Genomic DNA, 20,124 nt, shown 5'->3' with positions numbered 1-20,124 from the left:
CTGTTAGCCTCCTCTTTCTCATGGTATTTTTACCGAAAGTTAAGGACCAATCATGGGCTTCTGCAAAATTTTTATTGCCCCGATCTGTGTATGACCTTTACTAAAAATAATCTTAATTCTATTTATATCTCATCAGCATATCCTTTACTAAATAGTGTGATGCACAGGAAGTCAAAAAATTAAAAATATCAGAGGTTTATTTTAAGCTTTGGAATTGGCAAGATCAAAGCATCTTTTTGTTCTTTGAGCATATCTCTTGCTACTGAGTTCAGATGGCTGACCACCATTCAGATGAGATAAAAACAGGGAAATCCGACTTTTGGACAATTATATTTGCATAGATAAAATAGGCCCATAACTGAGAGTTATGGGAGATAATACTACTTGAACATTTTTCATGCAGATACAGATGAAGCCTCCTCTCTAACACCATGGATTGAGTAACCATAATTCTCTGAAGTCTGTGGAGACAGCTAATAAACATATCATTAAAAGAAATTACCTTTTATCCTATTCTATTCTAGTCACAATTTGGCATAGTAAAAGCTCTGAAACACATTTATAGCCTATATCCAGTTTAGCTCTCATCCTCTATAGCACAGCTGTGAGTTAGAGCTTTTTTGATGCATCACCAAGGCTTAAAAGCAGGCACCAGGCATGCTGTACAGGTCTCATTTTGTACCAAAAATGATTATACCCATAATTCTAGGATTTAGAGCTCTGAAATCAGATGCTTTTCATGATTCCCATAGAAACTAACCAGCTGATTAACGCAAGACACTCTTGTACTTCGATATCGCATTATATATTTTAGAAATGTTCATTTTCTAGCTGTTTTTCTGTCCGTCTGTCAGTCCACCTGTTCCAAAAATCTTCTAAAACTAAGAACTAGTACCACCAAATTTGGTAGGCAGCTTTCTCTTATCATAACATAAAGCAAGATAAGGGGTTGGTTGTGCCAGGACATTTGGATGTGCCTGGTATGTGATTGTTTCTCATACAATGGAAAGGGAGGGGTCTGGCAGGAGAGACAGTTGTACTGCAGAGAGACCACAGGGGGCAGCAACGGGTCAGAGATGGAGACTGGGACAGCTATAACTGCATTGGGCCAGGAGGGGGCAGGTGTAGAGAAAGGGAAAGCTACCTACTATGTATTTCAGAGAGTTTGTCTGTGTGTCTGTTTGTATGTGTGTGTTGGTCTGTCCCCTATTCAGAGGACATTCACCCCTCACCCAGGTAGGCCCATTGCAATGGCAGCGGCCATGGATAGGCGCTTCTTAACTGGCTCCAAGCTGCTGCAGCGAGAGAGGGCTGGCGTTGTCCTCTCTCCCTAGGTCAGCCTCCATACTGAACCCCTCTTCCCAGCCCCACCTTACAGCAATGATTAAAATGAAGAAAAACAAAACTTATTTGAGTTAAGAATCCAGCCAATGACTGGTAATTTTTCTAGTAGTCTACTGTATATATGTGCAGGTTTCTGTATAGGTTCAACCCCTGATGTATTAATATCATATTGATAACCATGTGAGCGCTTTACTTGTATGTTTGCCCCTTTCATCCGCCCTTTGTGTCTCTGGTTGCTTCAGAGTGAAAGTTCTTTGAGGAAGGAGCCATGCCCTCTTGTGTTTGTACAGCTTCTTAAACTATCTTGGTGCTATTTGAAATGAATAATAATAAATTAGGAGTCATTTGTGAGCAATCTAGATCTGTGACACTGTTTGCTAGGAATAAGATGTATTTTAAATGGAGTAGTTGTAACAAGCATTGGATCTGTATTTTTGTATTGGGTTCCATGCATGTTTGATGTTTCAGTAACGAAAAACAGCGGGTGAATAAGCAATCTTAAATGTTTTTTTTTGCCGAAGAGAATCATTCAAACCATTTTCTTTTGTGGGGAAATAGTCTGCATATGTGCCCACAAACTGCAAGGAAAGGATTGCTGTGTGTATGAACACTCTGTATCTTAAGCATTTAAAACTGACGTGTATTAAATTGTGAATGTCAAAAACATTCTGGCAATGTAACTGCTTGGAAAAAGCATTGAACATATGCAGAGATAACTAAGACACATCCCAGTTTAAAACGGGTGCAGAACTTCTGCTCCGCGAGCCACAAAAAGTTAGTCAAGGTTAGCAGCTGGCAAGCTGCCAGATGGTTTGTTTACCTGAGTATCCACAGGCACAGAGCCCCACAGTGCCCAGTGACTGCAGTTTGCTGCTCCCAGCCAATGGGAGCTGTGGGAAATGGCATGGGCTGGGTCTCCACTTCCCACAGCTGCCATTGAGGTTACGTCTGCACTGTAGCGTTCTTCCGCAAAAGCTGATGCAAATGAAGCATGGAGTCGAATATCGCCGGGCTTCATTTGCATAATTAATTAGCAGCCACTTTTGCACAAGAGGCTTTTGCGCAAAAAGGAGCTGTGTAGACTCTGGCACAAGAGCTGTTCTTCCATATTTACCAGATGGAAAGCTCAAAATCATTATCAGGGGCAGCTCAAGATCAAAATCAGGGGCATCTCTGGCTACATGTTGTAGAGTGCTGTGGTGTCCCAAGTGAGGGCAACCAGAGCACGCAGAGACAAAATGCTTTGCTGTCCCTCATCAAGGTAGGCAAGCAAGCAGGGAAAACTGAGAACTGGTTGTCTGGGGGGGGGGGAGGGGTTCCCTTTAAGCACAGGCCTCAGATAGCCTCAGGCAGCAGCCACACAAAGTAACTCCTGACCTGACGCCCTGCTGGACCTGGTTTCGGCCAGCCTTAAATGCAATTCATCATCCACTCAGTGTGGATGCGATATTTCGAAATAGCAAAAAGCTATTTCAAAATGCAATTTGTGTGTAGACGGGTTATTTCGAAATAAGCTATTTCAAACTAAGATATTTCGAAATAACGCTGCAGTGTAGACATACCCTCAGAGTGCATATAAGCTAGTGGTCATAAATTTTCAAAGGAGATTTAACTGAAGTGCTCCAGACAGTAAAACAGGAATTAAATTTGTATTGTCAAATCTTCCTCCCACTTGCTTGCTGAGGTGCTATGCTATTTTCAAGGTTGCAGTAGAAGCAGTCAGTATTCTCCTCAAAAAGGTTTGAGATGAGATAAATGACTGTCTTTAAAAGATCAAAAGGTATTAATAGGCAAAACTTATTGCACCTGACAGGCAGCTGTCAGTTAGAGCTTGTCAATTTCAGCTGCAAACAGTAAGGAAGAAATTCTGTTAACCAGTAATATGCTTAAATCACTACCCACAGCAGGAATACCAATTATAATGCTTATTGCTGAAAGCAGGTACATGGGCTGTTCTGAAATCTTAGCACAACTATCCGACCAGGAGGGAAGTAATGAAGTAAGTGAACACTAGGAAAAAACATGACTCTGTGTACTCCTGCCTTGAACTTTTTTCTGAAGCATGCCGTTTTGCAAGATGGAAAGTCTGGCAATAGTTAACTGTTGCTAAAGGAATGTGGAAGAAAACAAGACTTCACTCTGCGTTTGTAAGCAACTAGTAGCCAGAGGCAGTTTATTCGAGAAATATTGCAAGGGAAGCATGATTCGGACAAGGGGGGGGGGGCCTTCTTCGAATACAAACAGTTATGAAGCAGCTTATATACTTTCCCATTACATACAACAATGGCTAGACAATTATCTCTTAGTTCCTCCCAGGTGCTACCATATCTTCAAGGTTCTCACTGGAGTCAGCATTCCATCCTTATCTCCGTATGGAGGCAAGAGGTGAAGGCAGCATCTTATTACAGCTCTCATGTTGTCAAGAGGCAGAAAATTAGCCTGTCTCTTGCTCTCTTGCTAACAAGACTAAGATGGCTGCACACAAATTCCTTTATTCCCTTTTTTCCTGCCTCCACACTCCCCCCTTTTGTGCTTTTAGCACAACTAACTTTCTAAACCTCCATTTTCATTAGGCATTGTATTTCCGTTTCCAGATTAAAGGGATCGACCCCACAAGTTTTGGTTAATTATAACAGCAATACGTGATTAGTACAAACATAAAAGCTATTTCTGTTATTACATTTTTTCCACTAACAATAAAATATGCCCAAAATAAGCAAAAGGAATAAAATCATTAATACCCCCAATATAATTATATGATGGGGCTGTTTCATAATCGTAGTAACATAACACAATATATCATAATTAGTACACAAGAGAGATATTCTACGGGCTGTATGGAAAGCATGTGTCTCAATTTGATATGTATTTTGGGGTACATTAATTTGACCTTGTAATTCAGAGATTTTCTGGATCTCTGGTAGGAGTGAAAGCAGATTTTGGAATCGGTCGAGTACTAAGGTCATCCAATTAAAGGATATTTGGAACCTAAGGGTTAATTGTATTTGAAAGCCAATTAGGAGGGCAGTGCATGCTGATGGTACCTGTCCATAAGCACGGAACCCAGACCATGGAAGAAACCGAAACCACCCCCACAGTTTCTCCTTGCCAATATACAATACTTCGCCTCTTTCACCAGGGCCAGTCCTTAATGTCTTTTGTAGTCAGAAATCTCTGGGCTTTGTCGGTGTCAGCAGAGCAGAGTTTTCTTCTTTTTTTCTTGAAACAGTCATGGTTCAGTATCATGCGGGGGAGAGGTTACTAGCACATCACCCTATAATATTTTGGTTCTTATGGCAGATATCGAATGCATGGTAATGCTGTCAGTGGACAAGGGAGAGGTTACTAGCACTTCTCCTTGTACTCGTCTCTTATTGTCCTGCAGGAGGAAAAGCAGGACCAGGAGAGATAGGCTCATCAGCAGTCAGGGTAGGATCATTTTGAGATGGAGAGGTCTTTTTGCAGTGAGCAGCATGGGTCCAGGCCGTCAGCAATGTTGGGGGTTAACAGAACTTGGTAATGGCCTTTCCAGCATGGGGCTAGAGCGGTCTTTTGCTGATGGACCTTTATGTAGACCCAATTTCCTGGTTCCAGCGGAGGACAAGGTTGCTCAGAGTCCTTCAGTAAGGCTTCTTTACCTGTGAATAAAGAGACCTAACACATTTCATTAATACTTGGCAGTAAAGAAGATAGTGCGAAAACTTCTGCACGGCTTGTTATGGCACCAGTCATGCTCTGATAAGACCCTGTTGGAATGTGGTTGACAGGGAAACCAGGGTCAAGTTAACTGCTTGCGCTGTTTTCCCAAGGCTGTCTCAAATTTAGGATTTGAGTTGAAAGTTCTCAGCAAGATACCATGGTCTGCCTCAGTTTACCCCTTCAGTTCCTTCCTTTTGACCTTAGGGTTCTTTAACCCACCAGGTTAAGTACAACAATTTCAGGGTTTTTTTTAATTTACACACAGCATCGGTACAGAACCAGCACTATTATAAATGTTAAAATCGAAACTCCCCACATAATTTGGCAGAATACTACCCAAATCCATCCCAAAGTATTTCGTCGCCAGTAAAGGCGCTGCCCGTGATTATACATTTGACCTCTACTGCCTGGTTGAGTGCCGCAGAGTGGTGTGTTTTGGCATGGTCCACGGCTTCCTCTATCTGAGTGTACCTCACACGGCCAATCCCAATATGCCTTTGGGCATAAACCACTGATCTTTGCGTTCAGGGCCAGTAGACCCTCCTCTAGCTACTTACTTCCGCCATGCCACTCAGGATCCCATGTTAGGTTACCTGCCATTGCCGAAGTGCAATAGAGCCGCATCCCGTCAGCAATCAGGATTACCTATCGAGGGACTGTTATGCACACGGTTGGAGATGGGGAGGGGCAAGACCTCCCATTTAGTTCAATAGAGTGGTCTGTCTGGGTAGTCAAACACCAGTAGGTACTGTTCCTTTGGACCAGCTCGGTGTGCATTTGTTTTTCTGTGACGATCAAGTCAAACCTAGACAGATTCATCATGATGTTATATGGGCAGGTATGTAAGATTTCCTTATAGGAGTGCGTGCAACAGTGCCTGGAGTACAGGGAGGCCCTCACATCTTCAGAATAAGTAATGCCCTTGACTCTATCTATAAGCCCCTGCTTTGGTACAGGCAAGGAGGTTACCATTCTGGCTCACTGTGAGTGAGGAATCCCCAGAGGGGCCAAAAAGCAAAAGGTTATACTATGGTCTGTTCAGGTGGGCCTCTGGGTACTCATAGATGGGTACAGGGGAGATGGGGACTCACCACCTCCGTAAGGGCTGGGTGTTTAAAGCTTGCCCTATCCTCCAACATTGGTCTTCTAATTCCTTTAATTTAGTCCCGTTAATTAGCAATCCAATCAGTCTCTGGTCAAAATACCTGGTTATGTCTAATGATGTGGACACAGAACTGGATAAGTATCAGAGGGGTAGCCGTGTTAGTCTGAATCTGCAAAAGCAGCAAGGAGTCCTGTGGCACCTTATAGACTAACTGAAGTGTTGGAGCATAAGCTTTCGTGGGCAAAAACCCACTTTGTCAGATGCATCTGACAGAGCTGGACAGATCCTTTAAACTATTTAGGATTAATCGGTTGGCTTGGCTGGTGTCTAGGCCTCCACGGGCATTGGATATTACTAACAGAGTTTCCAGCCCAAACCAGCCTGCGATAGTATCTGCTAAGCCCTGTTGTTGCCGAATCAGGCGCTTGCAAATTTGATCAGTCAATCTGGTGCACTGCTGATCTGTAGGGCAATGAGGACCTCGACCTGTAAGTGTGGAACATCACCGAGGTAAGGACTGGTGACATTTGTCCTGGTTCTGGGACAGGGGTCTGTTCAGGGCATGATGCACATTCGGGAGACTCTATTTTGTCCGTGAGGACCTGGTTGATGATATCCAAATGAGGGCAAGTCAGTGATGGCTATTGGTTAACAAATAATTGCCATGCCTCAGGGGTTACCTCTGTCTTGGCCTTAGGTGGTAAACCCCAGTGGGGATTAGTTGGTCCCACTTCAATGGCCTGATGTTAGTGTTTAGCTTCTTTCCCACAATATTCCATACAAAATTTAACACAGAGGACTGTGTATTCTTTGTCCTCGTAGTGTCCGTATTGTTACAATAAGCAAAATAATTATGTGTGAATGAGGGGCGGCCCAAGGCCATGTATTCCCCATCTCTATTAGTGTGTATTTGTTCTATGTATGTGACTTGAAGGCTGGTTACATTGACTGGAGTCACTGTTTCTCTTATGGGACCATAGCATGGTTCTAGAATGTTTTAATAATTATTGGGATCCCATGCAATTTCATAATTCTTGAGGCCTTTTAAGGTGTCAGGCTCCAATGAGTAGTAGGGCAAGTGGCTATTATTGTAACGGTGGGGTTACTAGTTCCCCATCGTTGTGGGCATCGATGTTGTGGGCATTTTTACTTAAATATTCTGATGTCCCACTTGCCCGTGTTGTTTTACTCAGAGATTTCTTGTTATCTCTGGCCAAACCACTTTCATGGTTAATGTGCAAGTTGCAAAGCTAAATATTTCTTTAGTGTGGCAATTAAAGCAAAGTGAACCCAGTGGAGGGGGATTGGTACCCCATTCCCAGTCCTCCTTTTCACGTGGTGCACTCCTTGCTCCTTTCCTTCAGCTTCATAGGAGTAGCAAGAGCTGCAGCAGGAATAGCCTTGCGGCTACTTTCTTTTTATTGTTCACCTGTGGAGACATTGTTAACATTCTCCTAGCTTAAACAATTACCAAACTATTATCCTTTCACTAAATTTTAAAGTTGTCAATTGATTAAGTTTAGAGTTGCCAATTGATTGGGCCCAATTATTAATTTTGTTTTGTTTAAACTCACTCTTCTGCTTTACTCAAATTATCCTTTCATTAGAAAACAATATCCTATACACAACAACATTTGCAAGACATATACCACAATTAAGACACACAAGACAAAACACAAACTTGGACAGAACACAACTTATTATGTCATGACGAGAGAAATATGGTTTTTATTTTTTTCTTCAGTTGCTCTTCAGCTGGTACCAGCGCTTTCTGGTGTTCTGAAAGACAAAGAAAACATTTCTACCCCCGTCGGGGTAGCACATTATATCTTAGAATACTTTGTCTTTACAGTTGTCCTTGCTAATTTTTGGATCAACCTGCTGTTACCCAATGATACGCTTTTATTTTGCATACCAGCTTCAGAGGGTTTGAGTGGATTACTTCATTGTTCAATTATTAAGTTAAAGGTGGCATGACTCAATTTTCCTCTTGTACTGTGGATCAGGTTTAATGTGTGAAGCTTCAAATTATTCACAGGTGGTACTGAAAGGCTTTACTGATATAAAAACTTTTCCTTAGCACAGGGTGTTGGCCAGTTACTGTTCCAGCAAGCAAAACGCTTTTCTTTTCCTGAAACGAATCATATTCAACTTTACAGGTTTACTTATTAGCACTATGTTAATAATAATAGTAGCATTAACTTTTCACATAGGTGCTTATGAATATCTTGTTTGTATTTGGACAATTTACTTCAGGAGACAGTGGATTTTATATTTCTGTGAAATAGTCAGACAGTCTGTATACAGATACCACCCCTCTCGCAGCACTCCTCAAGAAGGATAGCCTCTGAAAGGTCTGCTAGTCTACTAGGTATAAAGAAGCCTTTCAAACCCTAAGTCTTGGGAACCTTCTCAAGAACTGGTGCTCTTTAGCTCCGACTTTGACAAGGGCTTCCTGCTCCAGATAGATTCATGGGAGGTCCGGCTTAGGGTGGTACTCTCAGAAGAGGTTGAGAGGGAGGAACATCCCTTTCTTTATCTTAGCTGGAAGTTATCCCCCAAAGCGTGTATGTATTCAAAAATAAGAACGAAGCCCTTGCTAACAAGTGGGTCATTGAGGCTCTTTGCTGCTATTTATTGGCAGCCCCTTTTTGTCCTCATCACAGACAATGCCCCCCTTCAGTGGCTGCATAGGATGAAGAATACCAATGCCTGGATTGTTGGTACTTTACCCTTCAACAATATGCCTTCTATGTCCATCACCAGACTGAAAAAAAGCATGTAAATGCACTTTTTCTCCTGCCTGGGGGAGGGTCCAGAGACCAGCCTCCATGATCAGGGGCTTCACTTGATAGAGGAATGTATAGTGAGGCAAGTTGGACTCCTTCTGACCTGGAAGGGGAAGACCGCCCCAAGGGACTCTGGTGGGTAGGGCCAGATCAATCCTGCCCTATCTCCATGATGCAGAGGTGCAAGGCCAGAAGTATAAAGGCTGGAGCTCAGAGTCCTCAATTGAGACCCAGCTGCTGAAGGAGCCGGAAGACTTCCCTGAGCTCCCGAGGTGGGAGGCTGGTATGCACCTCAAGGAAGTGGAAGACTCGCCAAGACTGTCACAACCACAGGTATGCCCACAGGGGAATTTGGGAAGTAGTCCAGGGATAGCTGACCTTTGGCTGAAGGAATGCCAGTGCACAAGTCAATGTGTTGTGGCCAGGATCCCTGCTGAACCAGAGGTTTCTGGGTCTGCCATTGTTAGGGCTCTGGGCTGGAATGCAGTGGGGCAGGTGGACCTGCCTCCCCACCCCCTTTAACCTCAATCTGTGGATGGCAGTCTCCCCTTGTTTCTGGGCAAAATGACTGTGCTTGTCAGCTCTCTGCCAGAGCTAGGAGACCTGACTGCTGCTCAGTTGGGGTATGTCTACACTACAAAGTTAGTTCGAACTAATGGACGTTAGTTCGAACTAACTTTCATAGGCGCTACACTAGCGCTCCGTTAGTTCGAATTTAATTCGAACTAATGGAGCGCTTAGTTCGAACTAGGAAAACCTCATTTTACGAGGATTAAGCCTAGTTTGAACTAGCTAGTTTGAATTAAGGGGTGTGTAGCCCCTTAATTCGAACTAGTAGGAGGCTAGCCCTTCCCAGCTTTCCCTGGTGGCCACTCTGGCCAACACCAGGGAAACTCGTCTGCCCCCCTCCCGGCCCCGGACCCCTTAAAGGGGCACGGGCTGGCTACGATGCCCGTGCCAGGTGCAAGCCTGCCAGCACCCAGCCAGCAGACCCTGCACCTGGCACGGATCGAGCCACCCACCCTCTGCCACCCAGCCCTCCGCCTCTGCCCGGGACCAGGCTGGCGGCTCCCGGGAGCTTGCCTGGGACCGCAAGAGGCGGGCACCCGCCTGGGCTAGTGCGGACATCGTGGACCTCGTCCACGATCTCTGCACTAGGCACAGGAAAGTGGCCGTCTAGGGCAGGAGAGCTGCCAGCCTGGCCACCCAGGAGCAGGTGTGCATGAAAATCAAGGGGCATGAAAATCACTGAGACCCCCGACCCTGAGCCCTGAGCTTACAATGGCCATCCTGGGTCAGACCAAAGGTCCATCTAGCCCAGTAGCCTGTCTGCCGACAGCGGCCAACCCTAGGGACCCTGGAGGGGATGGACCGAAGACAGTGACCAAGCCATTTGTCTCGTGCCATCCCTCTCCAGCCTTCCACAAACCTTGGGCAGGGACACCACTCCTACCCCCTGGCTAATACCACTCCATGGACCCAACCTCCATGACTTGATCACACTTCCCTTTAAACTCTGTTCTAGTTCTAGCCTTCACAGCCTCCTGCAGCAAGGAGTTCCACAGGTTGACTCTTTGCTTTGTGAAGAACAACTTTCTGTTACTAGTTTGAAGCCTGCTACCCATTCCTTTCCTTTGGTGTCCTCTAGTCCTTCTTTATGGGAACTAATGAAGAACTTTTTTTTATGCACCCTCTCCACACCACTCATGCTTTTAGAGACCTCTATCCTGTTCCCCCTCCGTCTCCTCTTTTCTAAGCTGAAAAGTCCCAGTCTCTTTAGCCTCTCTTCATCTGGGACCTGTTCCCAACCCCTGATCATTTTAGTTGCCCTCCCCTCTCCCAGCCTCTCTCTTCCCCTCTCCCACCTCCTTTTCCCAGTCTCTCCCAGTTTTGTTCAATAAAGACAGATTCCATTTTGGAACACAATTGTCCTTTATTTTGTACATCAAGAAAAGGGGCTAGGGAAGGGTAAGTGGAAGGAGGTGAGGGAGGAATGGGGTACGCGACCCCTATGGGGAGGACTGGGCTGGCTCTGCGGGCTTCTGGGGGTGGAAGTTCTCCTGCAGCCCCCCAATTGTCCCCTCTCCCCAGATGGCAGCCTGCAGCAAGTGCAGCCGGTCTGATGGCCGAGTGCTGTGATGTGCCCAGTGTGGGTACTCTGGGCAATCCAAGCCAGGACTGCTTTGCAAGCGGGACACCTCTGAGAATTGTCTGTCCGGGGTGGGGGTTGGCACCCTTTAAGCACAGCCCTCGGCTAGCCTGAGACAGCATCTCCACGCTCTAAGTCCTCCTCTGATGCCCTGCCGGCACTGCTTCCGGCCATTCTTAAGCCTGGTTCAGGGTCCACTTAATGTGGACATGCTAGTTTGAATTAGCAAAACACTAATTCGAACTAGTTTTTTAGTCTGGATCCGTTAGTTCGAATTAGCTTAGTTCAAATTAACTAATTCGAACTAAGTTAGTTCGAATTAACGTTGTAGTGTAGATGTACCTTTGGAGAATACACCTGAGCACTTGAACTGCTAGTGGTCCTGCTCCGAACACGGACCTGACCACATTGACTGCTCCTCACTTAAATATAGGCCTCAGCCCCTGAACTGTTTTCTGGCCCTCCTGAACTAGGGAGAAGGCATATTGACTGCTTGCTTAGTCTGTGGATAGGCCTGAGTGCTTGGAGTGGTTGTTGCCTGGGCCAGGCTGTTTACCTGTTTGGCCTGCTTATAGTCAGGAAGATTGGCCTCACTCTGACTCTGTATGGCACCAGAATCTGACCTAATCCAGTACAAACCCACAAGGCTTCCTATATTCCAGAAAATTCCAACAAATCATAAGGGCAAGAGTGACACTCTGTACCTTGCAATACATTGATTTCTTATTAAAAACATGTTTAAGGATTTTTTTTCCTCACAAAGCTGTATCCACTGTTTTACAAAATTAGCCCCAAAAAAGCCACTAAAAACATAGGCAGAGGGGCATAAGAGAATAGAAATGGGTATGTCTACACTACCCCGCTAGTTCGAATTAGGAGGGTAATGTAGGCATACCGCACTTGCAAATGAAGCCCGGGATTTGAATTTCCCGGGCTTCATTTGCATAAGCGGGGAGCCGCCATTTTTAAAACCCCGCTGGTTCGAACCCTGTGCAGCGCGGCTACACGGGGCACGAACTAGGTAGTTCGAACTAGGCTTCCTAGTTCGAAATACCGTTACTCCTCATTTAACGAGGAGTAACGGTAGTTCGAACTAGGAAGCCTAGTTCGAACTACCTAGTTCGTGCCCCGTGTAGCCGCGCTGCACGGGGTTCGAACCAGCGGGGTTTTAAAAATGGCAGCTCCCCGCTTATGCAAATGAAGCCCGGGAAATTCAAATCCCGGGCTTCATTTGCAAGTGCGGTATGCCTACATTACCCCGCTAGTTCGAACTAGCGGGGTAGTGCAGACATACCCAATGAGAGCCAAGGACCAGATTATTCCCTCCCACAAGAATCCAGATGAGGGGTAAAAATTATAGTCTATTTTTGGAACTTTGTCTATAGAGTAGAATCTGAATTAAATGTAAAATTTGAGTTACCAATCCCGAGATATATTTCCAAATAATCGTTTTAGGGGTGTTCATCTTTATAACAAAACTTTTTCTGGAGAAAGTAGATGAATTAATGAGGAAAAATTCGTGTAGTCCATCAAAAACAATTTTGATGGAAACATTGTGATGAGCTCTAGTCGGTGTATGCTCAGAGAATTAAGACAACATATTTTTTATTTTATTTTTCTGAAATATATGCTGTAGGAAATAGTTTGGGCAAGTTGTATTGCCTATGATACACAGGCAGTCAGAAAAAATGATCTCAGTGATCCATTCTGGCCTTTGGAATCTATGAATTCTCAGCAAACAGAAGGGATAGCATTTTTTATCACAGAAACAGCCATGATTTCTCATGGAAACAGCCGTAGCCAACAGGAAGGGAATGGGGTGGATAGATACATACATACACCAGAATAATGTATTTGTTTGTTTTTCTTTAGAATGCAACATGGGTTTCATAGCAGTTCCTTTCACTAATGGGCTTTAGACAGGGGTTTTCAGCTCTTTAGGGCTGAAAAAAGAAACCCTTCTTAATGAAAAGGGTAATGTTTATTGCATTGTTTTGCTGACCAGATGCCTGTTAATACTGTGTTTTGGGTATGGGTTGGGTTTTGTTTTTAACTATCAGAAGTTGACCATGTATAAGCACTATAGTATGGGGAAATGAACAACAGAGGGGAAAAAAAGTCTGACCGGTGTGTTACAAGGAGCCAGCCTAAACACACTGTTCCCTAATTGCTGTTATGGTTCAGTTGAAATTGACAGCATGTGGAGTATCATAACTATAAACTCAACCTATCATTGTTAGTACTGAGTAGTGTCCCCCACACTAGGATTTTAATGCGAAAATCCATACTTATCTAAGATTTCCCTTCAAAGCCTTCTGGATTAAGACATATATATTGTCAGATCCCCTGAGGAGCAAAACTGAAGCTCTGTTGTCATTGTTGTGGGATTTTATATTTTATTGGAAAATAATCCAATGAGGAAATGGCTTGAAATGAGTGGATACTATTACTAGAGAAAATATTCTTTTCCAAATCTCCAAAATTTTATATTAGACATAGTTTTTGTGATACTGCAGGTTGAACTTCGCTGGCCTGGCACCCTCGGGATCTGAGCAGTCCCAGATGAGGGAATTTGCTAGACCACGGACGGTCCCCTGCCACCGGCCCCCTAAGCCTGCTGCCCTTCCCCGCTTTTGGGTCCTTCAGCCCCGCTGCCAGCCGGGCGACAGGGCTGCATCAGCTCCGCTGCCATAACTGCTGTAGTCCCAGACAGGCATCCCCTGCTGGGCTGCGGAGGCCAGCCTTGCTGCCAGCCAGGCAGCCACGGCTCTGTCCCCACTGCCAGGCCAGCACGCAGCCTCACTCGGGCTGCCGTGGCACAACCCAGCTGTCAAGCCAGCACGCACTGGCTGCCCCTTTCCTGCTACCACGGCTTCGCTGCTGCTGTTGGTCTGCTGAGGCTCTGGCCCTGCTACCATCAGCCTCGCCTTTCACGGGGATCTCAGATGCTGGCATTCCTGCCTCAGGGGTCTCTTGTTCACCTATATCCATGGTCTTGCTGGATGATCGAGTCCCAGTTTAGGGAGGTGCTTCCTATATTATATTTGTTTCAGAATGATGGCGCTCTCTCTCTCTCTCTCTCTCTCTCTCTCTCTCTCTATATATATATATATATAACATATATATATATATTCCCTATTGCTAATGCTAATTCTATGATATATTAAATGTCTATATGCTGAGTGTGTCAAGAAGAAAGTTGACTAAGCATCTTGTTTGGTTCATGGATTGTATATCTTTTACACTATTCATTTTTCTAGGGTTTTCTGGTAGGTCAGAGAGAGCCTGAATTGGTAATGATAATGTGCAGAAATGAAGGCAAGTGGCCAGGCTGTTGTAGAACTTGACTTTATACAATAGTCATACCAGTGTTTTTTGAACAGTTATAAGAACTAATCTAACTTGACAGTATTTCTTACTTAGAGTATGTATTAAGTGACATATCTAACATGAGGTTTCAGGATTGCTCTGTAAATGATTTTATAATAGCCTCTTCCTCTATATAATATTTCTTCTGTTCTGTAGAGCAGCGTTTCCCAAACTATGGGTCGTGGCCCGATACCAGGCCACGGGAAAAAAATAGCGGGCCTCAGCGTGGCTGCCGGGAGGGCGGGGGCGGGGTGGGGCGGGCTGGGAGGAGGTGTGTGGGGGGGGGGGGAGAAACCGGCCGCCAGGAAGCAGGGTTGGGGGCAGCGGGGCTGTCTGGAAGAGATCAGGGTGAGCGGGTGGCCGGCGGAAGCTGGGTTGGGGGCAGCGGGGCTGTCTGGCGGAGATGGGGGGGGCGGGTGGCTGGAAGAAGCAGGGTTGGGGGCAGCGGGGCTGTCCGGCGGAAATGGGGGGGCGGGTGGCTGGCGGAAGTAGGGTTGGGGCAGTGGGGCTGTCCGGTGGAGATTGGGGCAGGTGGGCAGCGGAAGCAGGGCTGGACGGGGGGCAGGGGGCCTGGCCAGGGGAGATCAGGAGGAGGACTGGAGAACCAGCCTCCAGAAGAACAGCTGGCCAGGGGACGGTGCGGGGGGACTTGACGGAGGGAGATTGTGAGAAGGAGGATGAGAGAACCAGCCTCCAGAAGCACGGCTGGATGAGGGCAGTGGGATGGCCAGGGGATGGGGCGGGGGTGGGGAGGGATGCTGGACAGGGGAGATCGTGAGGAGGAGGACGGGAGAACCAGCCACTGGAAGTAGGGCTGGACGGGGGCAGCAGGGCTGGACGGGGGAGATCGGGAGGAGAAGGGGCGGGGGAACGAATCAGCCAGTGGGAAGTGGGACTGACCCGGGCACATGCAGATCCAGGCACACAAGTGAATCTGGTCACAGGGATTCCATTTTGCCCCCCTCAAATACCAGACTGTCCGGTACAAAAACGGACACCTGGCAACCCTACCCCTCCTTGCACCCTCCCTCCTAGCCAGATACCCTACCCCCAGTCTGCTCCTACTCCCGCCTCGTGGAGTGCTCATGCAGTGCCAGGTCCCCCAACCCCTGGCCCAGGCTGGGCATAGGATGCAGCCGGGTGAAACACTGAAAATTTATTCATTTTTCATTCTTTTTTTTATATGTGTTTATATTTTTGGGCTGCAAAAAACAGTACTGGAAAAAAAAATGGGTTCCAACTAAAGTTAAAAGTTTGGGAAACTCTGGTCTAGCCAGCTTTCTATCCATCTTACAGTCCATTTCTCTAATCCATATTCCCTTAACTTGCTGACAAGAAGATTGTGGGTGACTGTATCAAAAGCTTTGCTAATGCTGGCACTGGGGGCTCTGGGAGGACCAGAAACAACTTATTTGGATATTCATCATTTGCTTAATGAATATGAAAATATGCAAATGAATGTTACTGGTTCTCCAAAAGCTCGTGAATGGATTTACTGGTCCCCATGTCAAAAAGTTTGGGAACCCCTGCTGTAGATTCTACATGTAAAAAGGCTATCTTGCTAGAATTGTTAGAAATGTTGCTAGCATTTTATTTCTGTTGAAGTTATTTACTTGTAGGTGTTCTGTTTATTTCATTTTTATTTTTGTGTTTCAGGAACACTGATGCACCATTTCTTCTTTTCCTGTCCTACCTTCAAGTCCATACTCCTCTATATGCATCAAAGGATTTCAAAGGAAAGAGCAAACATGGATTGTATGGGGATGCAGTAGAGGAAATGGATTGGAGTATAGGTATGTTGCACATTTTTCTTTAGTGAGCTTAAACATTTTCAGAGATGTTTCTTTATTCTTCATTAGAAATTTGTGACAATTCTACTGCATGCAAAATCTGCTCTGGTAAGGGAAAGTGTCATGGGGTAGGTGTGCCCTGTCCCCTCTTGGGGCAGGGCGAAATAATTACGTCCCCATGGTCATGTCCTTACATGCAGTGCAGCATAGCCTAACAGCCAGTGTCAATCACAGGAACCTTTGTGTATAGGATGGTGCGGCCTAATGACTAGAAACAGTCCCGTAGTCCTTAGATGCAGGATAGTATTGCTCAATGGCCAGAGCCTATAGAACAGCTCCTAGATGCAGGACAGTCTGTCCCTATGGAGAGAGAGTCTATATAGCATGTCCAAGATTAATTTCATTACTGGTGGCCAGTACCTGGTGAGTTAGAGGGGACTGCCACTAATAGATGCTGACCTCACTTGGATGGAAGGTAACACTCACACATCCTCCCTGTGTCACTTGCTACCACACTTCCATATGCTGGAATCTTTTGAACATCGGGGTTCTCAGGCTCCTCCCCACTCCTTGCAGCTCCATCAGCCACAGTCCTCCAGTCTCTCTGGGTCTCTGGTTCCCTCCGGCAAAGACTGTGATGGCTGCACAGCTGGATTCTCTGTCCAAAGGCCTTGGTTTAATTTCCAGTTGGAGCATGCTCAGCAGGGCTCCAAGGGCATGGCCTCCTCTGTCCAAAGAGTGCTGTTAACCCTCACAATACCAGTGTGGGACAGACACACCTGATAACAGAGGACTAAACAATTGACAAGTATTAATACTGATTACTTAGATGTTGTCATGCTCATATATAATTGACACTGTGTCCCCCTTGGTATCATATCATTCTGCATGCTCTAAGTCATCAGAGGGAATGCTGTGTTTAGTAGATTTCATAGGACTATCATCATCAAAAGAACAAAAGATAAAATAATTGCCAAGTCTTAATAGGTACTGTTATTGCTAGTTCTTAGTAAATACAATATATAATGAATAATTCTTCTTTATTGGTGAAATCAGTCAAGTGGGGTCCACTTCTCTGAGCATAATACAACCAAAGGCAAGTAAATCACCTGTCAAGGCACAGACCCTCTGATCTTGCAGAGTAGCAAGTCATCAAATTGTTCAGCAGGCTTGCTTTATTTCTGGTCATATTGGGATGACTGTCCATTTCTAGAGGTAATCACCTGTGAAAACAACTCCAAGTTCATATCTGAAGCAATCAAGCGAAAGAATAACAGTACTAAAAGATAATGATCATCTTGCATTCCTCTACCCCACCTATCCCAAACCAATTCTGGTTTTAGTGAAGCCAAGTACAAAATCACTTTCTTCAAATAAGCAACATTTACCAAATTATTATAAACAGACTTTCATCTCAATATTAGAATCATGCTTAATAATACACTTTCATGCAATGTATTTTGATTGGAAGCATGTAGAGTTCAGCTTCATACACATTTCTATTCATATTAGCCATAAAAAATTCTGACTGCAAATAGCAAGGGATGAATGGCTGGGATGATTGTTCAACAAGTGACATAAAGGAATTTGTAATATACATAGGTCAGTATTTGAATACATAGGTAAAATATGGAAGTTATGATGAATTTTAAATGGGATGAGTATACTTCTTGTAGGCAACTGGCCCTCAGAAACTGCTTTCTATATGAAGATTATTAACGTGAGGAAGACTTGCACTGAATCTTCCTTACTCTGTTAACTTTCCCCCTCCTTCAGGTGCCATCATGCACTCTGGGTACGTCTAGACTGCAAGCTCCTTTCGAAAGAAGCTTTTTCGAAAGAGCTCTTTTGAAAAAGTTTCTTTTGAAAGAAAGCATCCACCCCTCAAAACTGGACTGAAAAAGCAATCTGCTTTTTTGAAAGAGAGCGTCCAATCTGCATGGACGAGACCTCAGGAGGTCAATGAGTCCGGTCCCCTGCCCAAAGCAGGACCAAGCCCAACTAAATCATTCCAGCCCACGGCTTTGTCATGCCAGGGCTTAAAAACCTCTAGGGATGGAGATTCTACCACCTCCCTAGGTAACCCATTCCAGTGCTTCACCACCCTCCTGGTAAAATGGTTTTTCCTAATATCTAACTTTGACCTCCCCCACTTTAATATTAAGTACTTAGAGCAGGGGTGTCCAAATTTTTTTCAAAGAGGGCCAGATTTGATGAAGTGAACATCAAAGAGGGCCGACCATTTTGCCTGACATTCTTTGAACCATTAAAATTAAATGCAAATTAACTATTTTATGCAAAGTTTATTGCAAACGGCATACTTTTCATTTCGTCACATGGATGACAAATCTAAACAGGTGTTAAATCACTCTGCCTTTCATATCTGAAGGCCAGATGAAAAAAAAATCCAGGAAGCTGAAATATATGTCAGGAACATTGTAAAGTACATTACATATTATTGGTAATAAAGGTTGTCTGTCAACTTTTAAATTAAAAAAATATGAACAGGAACATAACACCAAGTATACATGTTGTGTCCAAATATATTTATAACTGATTTAGACCAACTGACATTAACTGAGATTTTACAATGTATTCATCTCAATACATATGGATTTGTTGGGGGCCATAAAAGATAGATATTGCCAAATTACCTGTGGGGCCTTATTAAACCGAACACGGGCCGCAATTGGCCCACGGGCCGGACTTTGGACATGCCTGACTTAGAGTAATGTGTGTGCTGATCACTGAGCCTGCCTACCTGGTTCCTGGGGTGCCTCCCCGCTGTCTCCTGCTCAGCTGGTTCAGCATCTTTGTCTCTCTGCTAGGGGGCTGTTACCACCATTTTGTACCTTGCCTGAGGGAGACCAGAACTTCTAGCCCAGCAGAACACGGTGGTGGGGTGCCCCAGAGGGCAGGTGGGCAGACTTAGGGGCAAGGTCAGCACACCGGAAGAAGCCCCAAGGATACCTCTGTGATTGAACCCATCACACCAACTGTTAAATAAATAGTTTTCTTTCTTAATTTTAGCAGGGGAGTTGATACTAAGGCAGGTATATGGAATGGTTTAAAAAATGTTTTATATTTGAAGCATATTAAATTGATGCTTGATGATTATGATTACAATCTATGTCCCAACAACTAAGTACAAGCTTTCAGGATAAGTTTAAGATCCTATATTTCTACTGCTCATGCATGTTTCATGTGTACATAATAGATTCCAGTACTTACAGAATTTACAGTTTTAATGCTGCTTTGTATGACATGCCTTGCAGGGTTATTCTCTGACTTGTCAACATTTTAAAGTTATTTCAATGTAGGCCAGGTACTTTATTATTTATATTAATTATAGCTTATAATTGTAGCAGGTAAAATAACTGTAAAAATGAAGGAGGATGAGCGAACTATAATCTCTTTCTCTTGCTGTATTTTTTAAAATAACATAGTAGTGGATTTAATGTAGGACTCTGAATGGATACATGATGACATTTAAGATAAAAATTAAACCACACTAATATAATCACTACTAAGAGTTCTGGAGCCCCCTTCAGCCTCAAATTACAGCTCTCTGAAGACATACCTCTTTGGGTACTATCAGAAGTAGAGTTCTCTCTTCTGTTCTTGCAGTGGGGGGCCCTCTAACAGAGAGCCTTTTATTCCCTTGTAGAAAATCAATAGTACATAGTTCACACATAGGGAAGTGATAGGAAATATTAACGCTGTAGGTGTAACTATTACATTGGGTGTCTTTATGGATTATATAAAGAATTCCATGAACTTCCAAATAAAATGAAAAAGAGACTCCACTCCCTCACAGTATTGCTAAGTAGATGAGGTCAATAAGGTGTACTTATGATGCTCATTAAGAAATGGGGAAGG

The 20,124-nt window shown here is 44.5% G+C and overlaps 1 protein-coding gene across 4 annotated transcripts in view; it reads left to right on the top strand.

The window, feature by feature from the left end:
• STS (steroid sulfatase) overlaps positions 1-20,124 on the top strand; it is a 186,611-nt gene that overhangs the window by 59,949 nt on the left and 106,538 nt on the right. For all 4 annotated transcript variants that reach the window (XM_075915380.2, XM_075915349.2, XM_075915363.2 and 1 more), the window contains one exon: positions 16,112-16,248. In XM_075915380.2, the coding sequence (XP_075771495.2) occupies positions 16,112-16,248 (137 nt within the window). The remainder of the gene's footprint in view (positions 1-16,111; positions 16,249-20,124) is intronic.

The sequence above is a fragment of the Pelodiscus sinensis genome, chromosome 1, assembly GCF_052426305.1.
Source record: "Pelodiscus sinensis isolate ZL-2025 chromosome 1, ASM5242630v1, whole genome shotgun sequence".
NCBI classification, from domain to species: domain Eukaryota; kingdom Metazoa; phylum Chordata; order Testudines; family Trionychidae; genus Pelodiscus; species Pelodiscus sinensis.
Note: the sequence above shows the minus strand (reverse complement) of the source record. Positions and strands in the feature narration are given on the sequence as shown.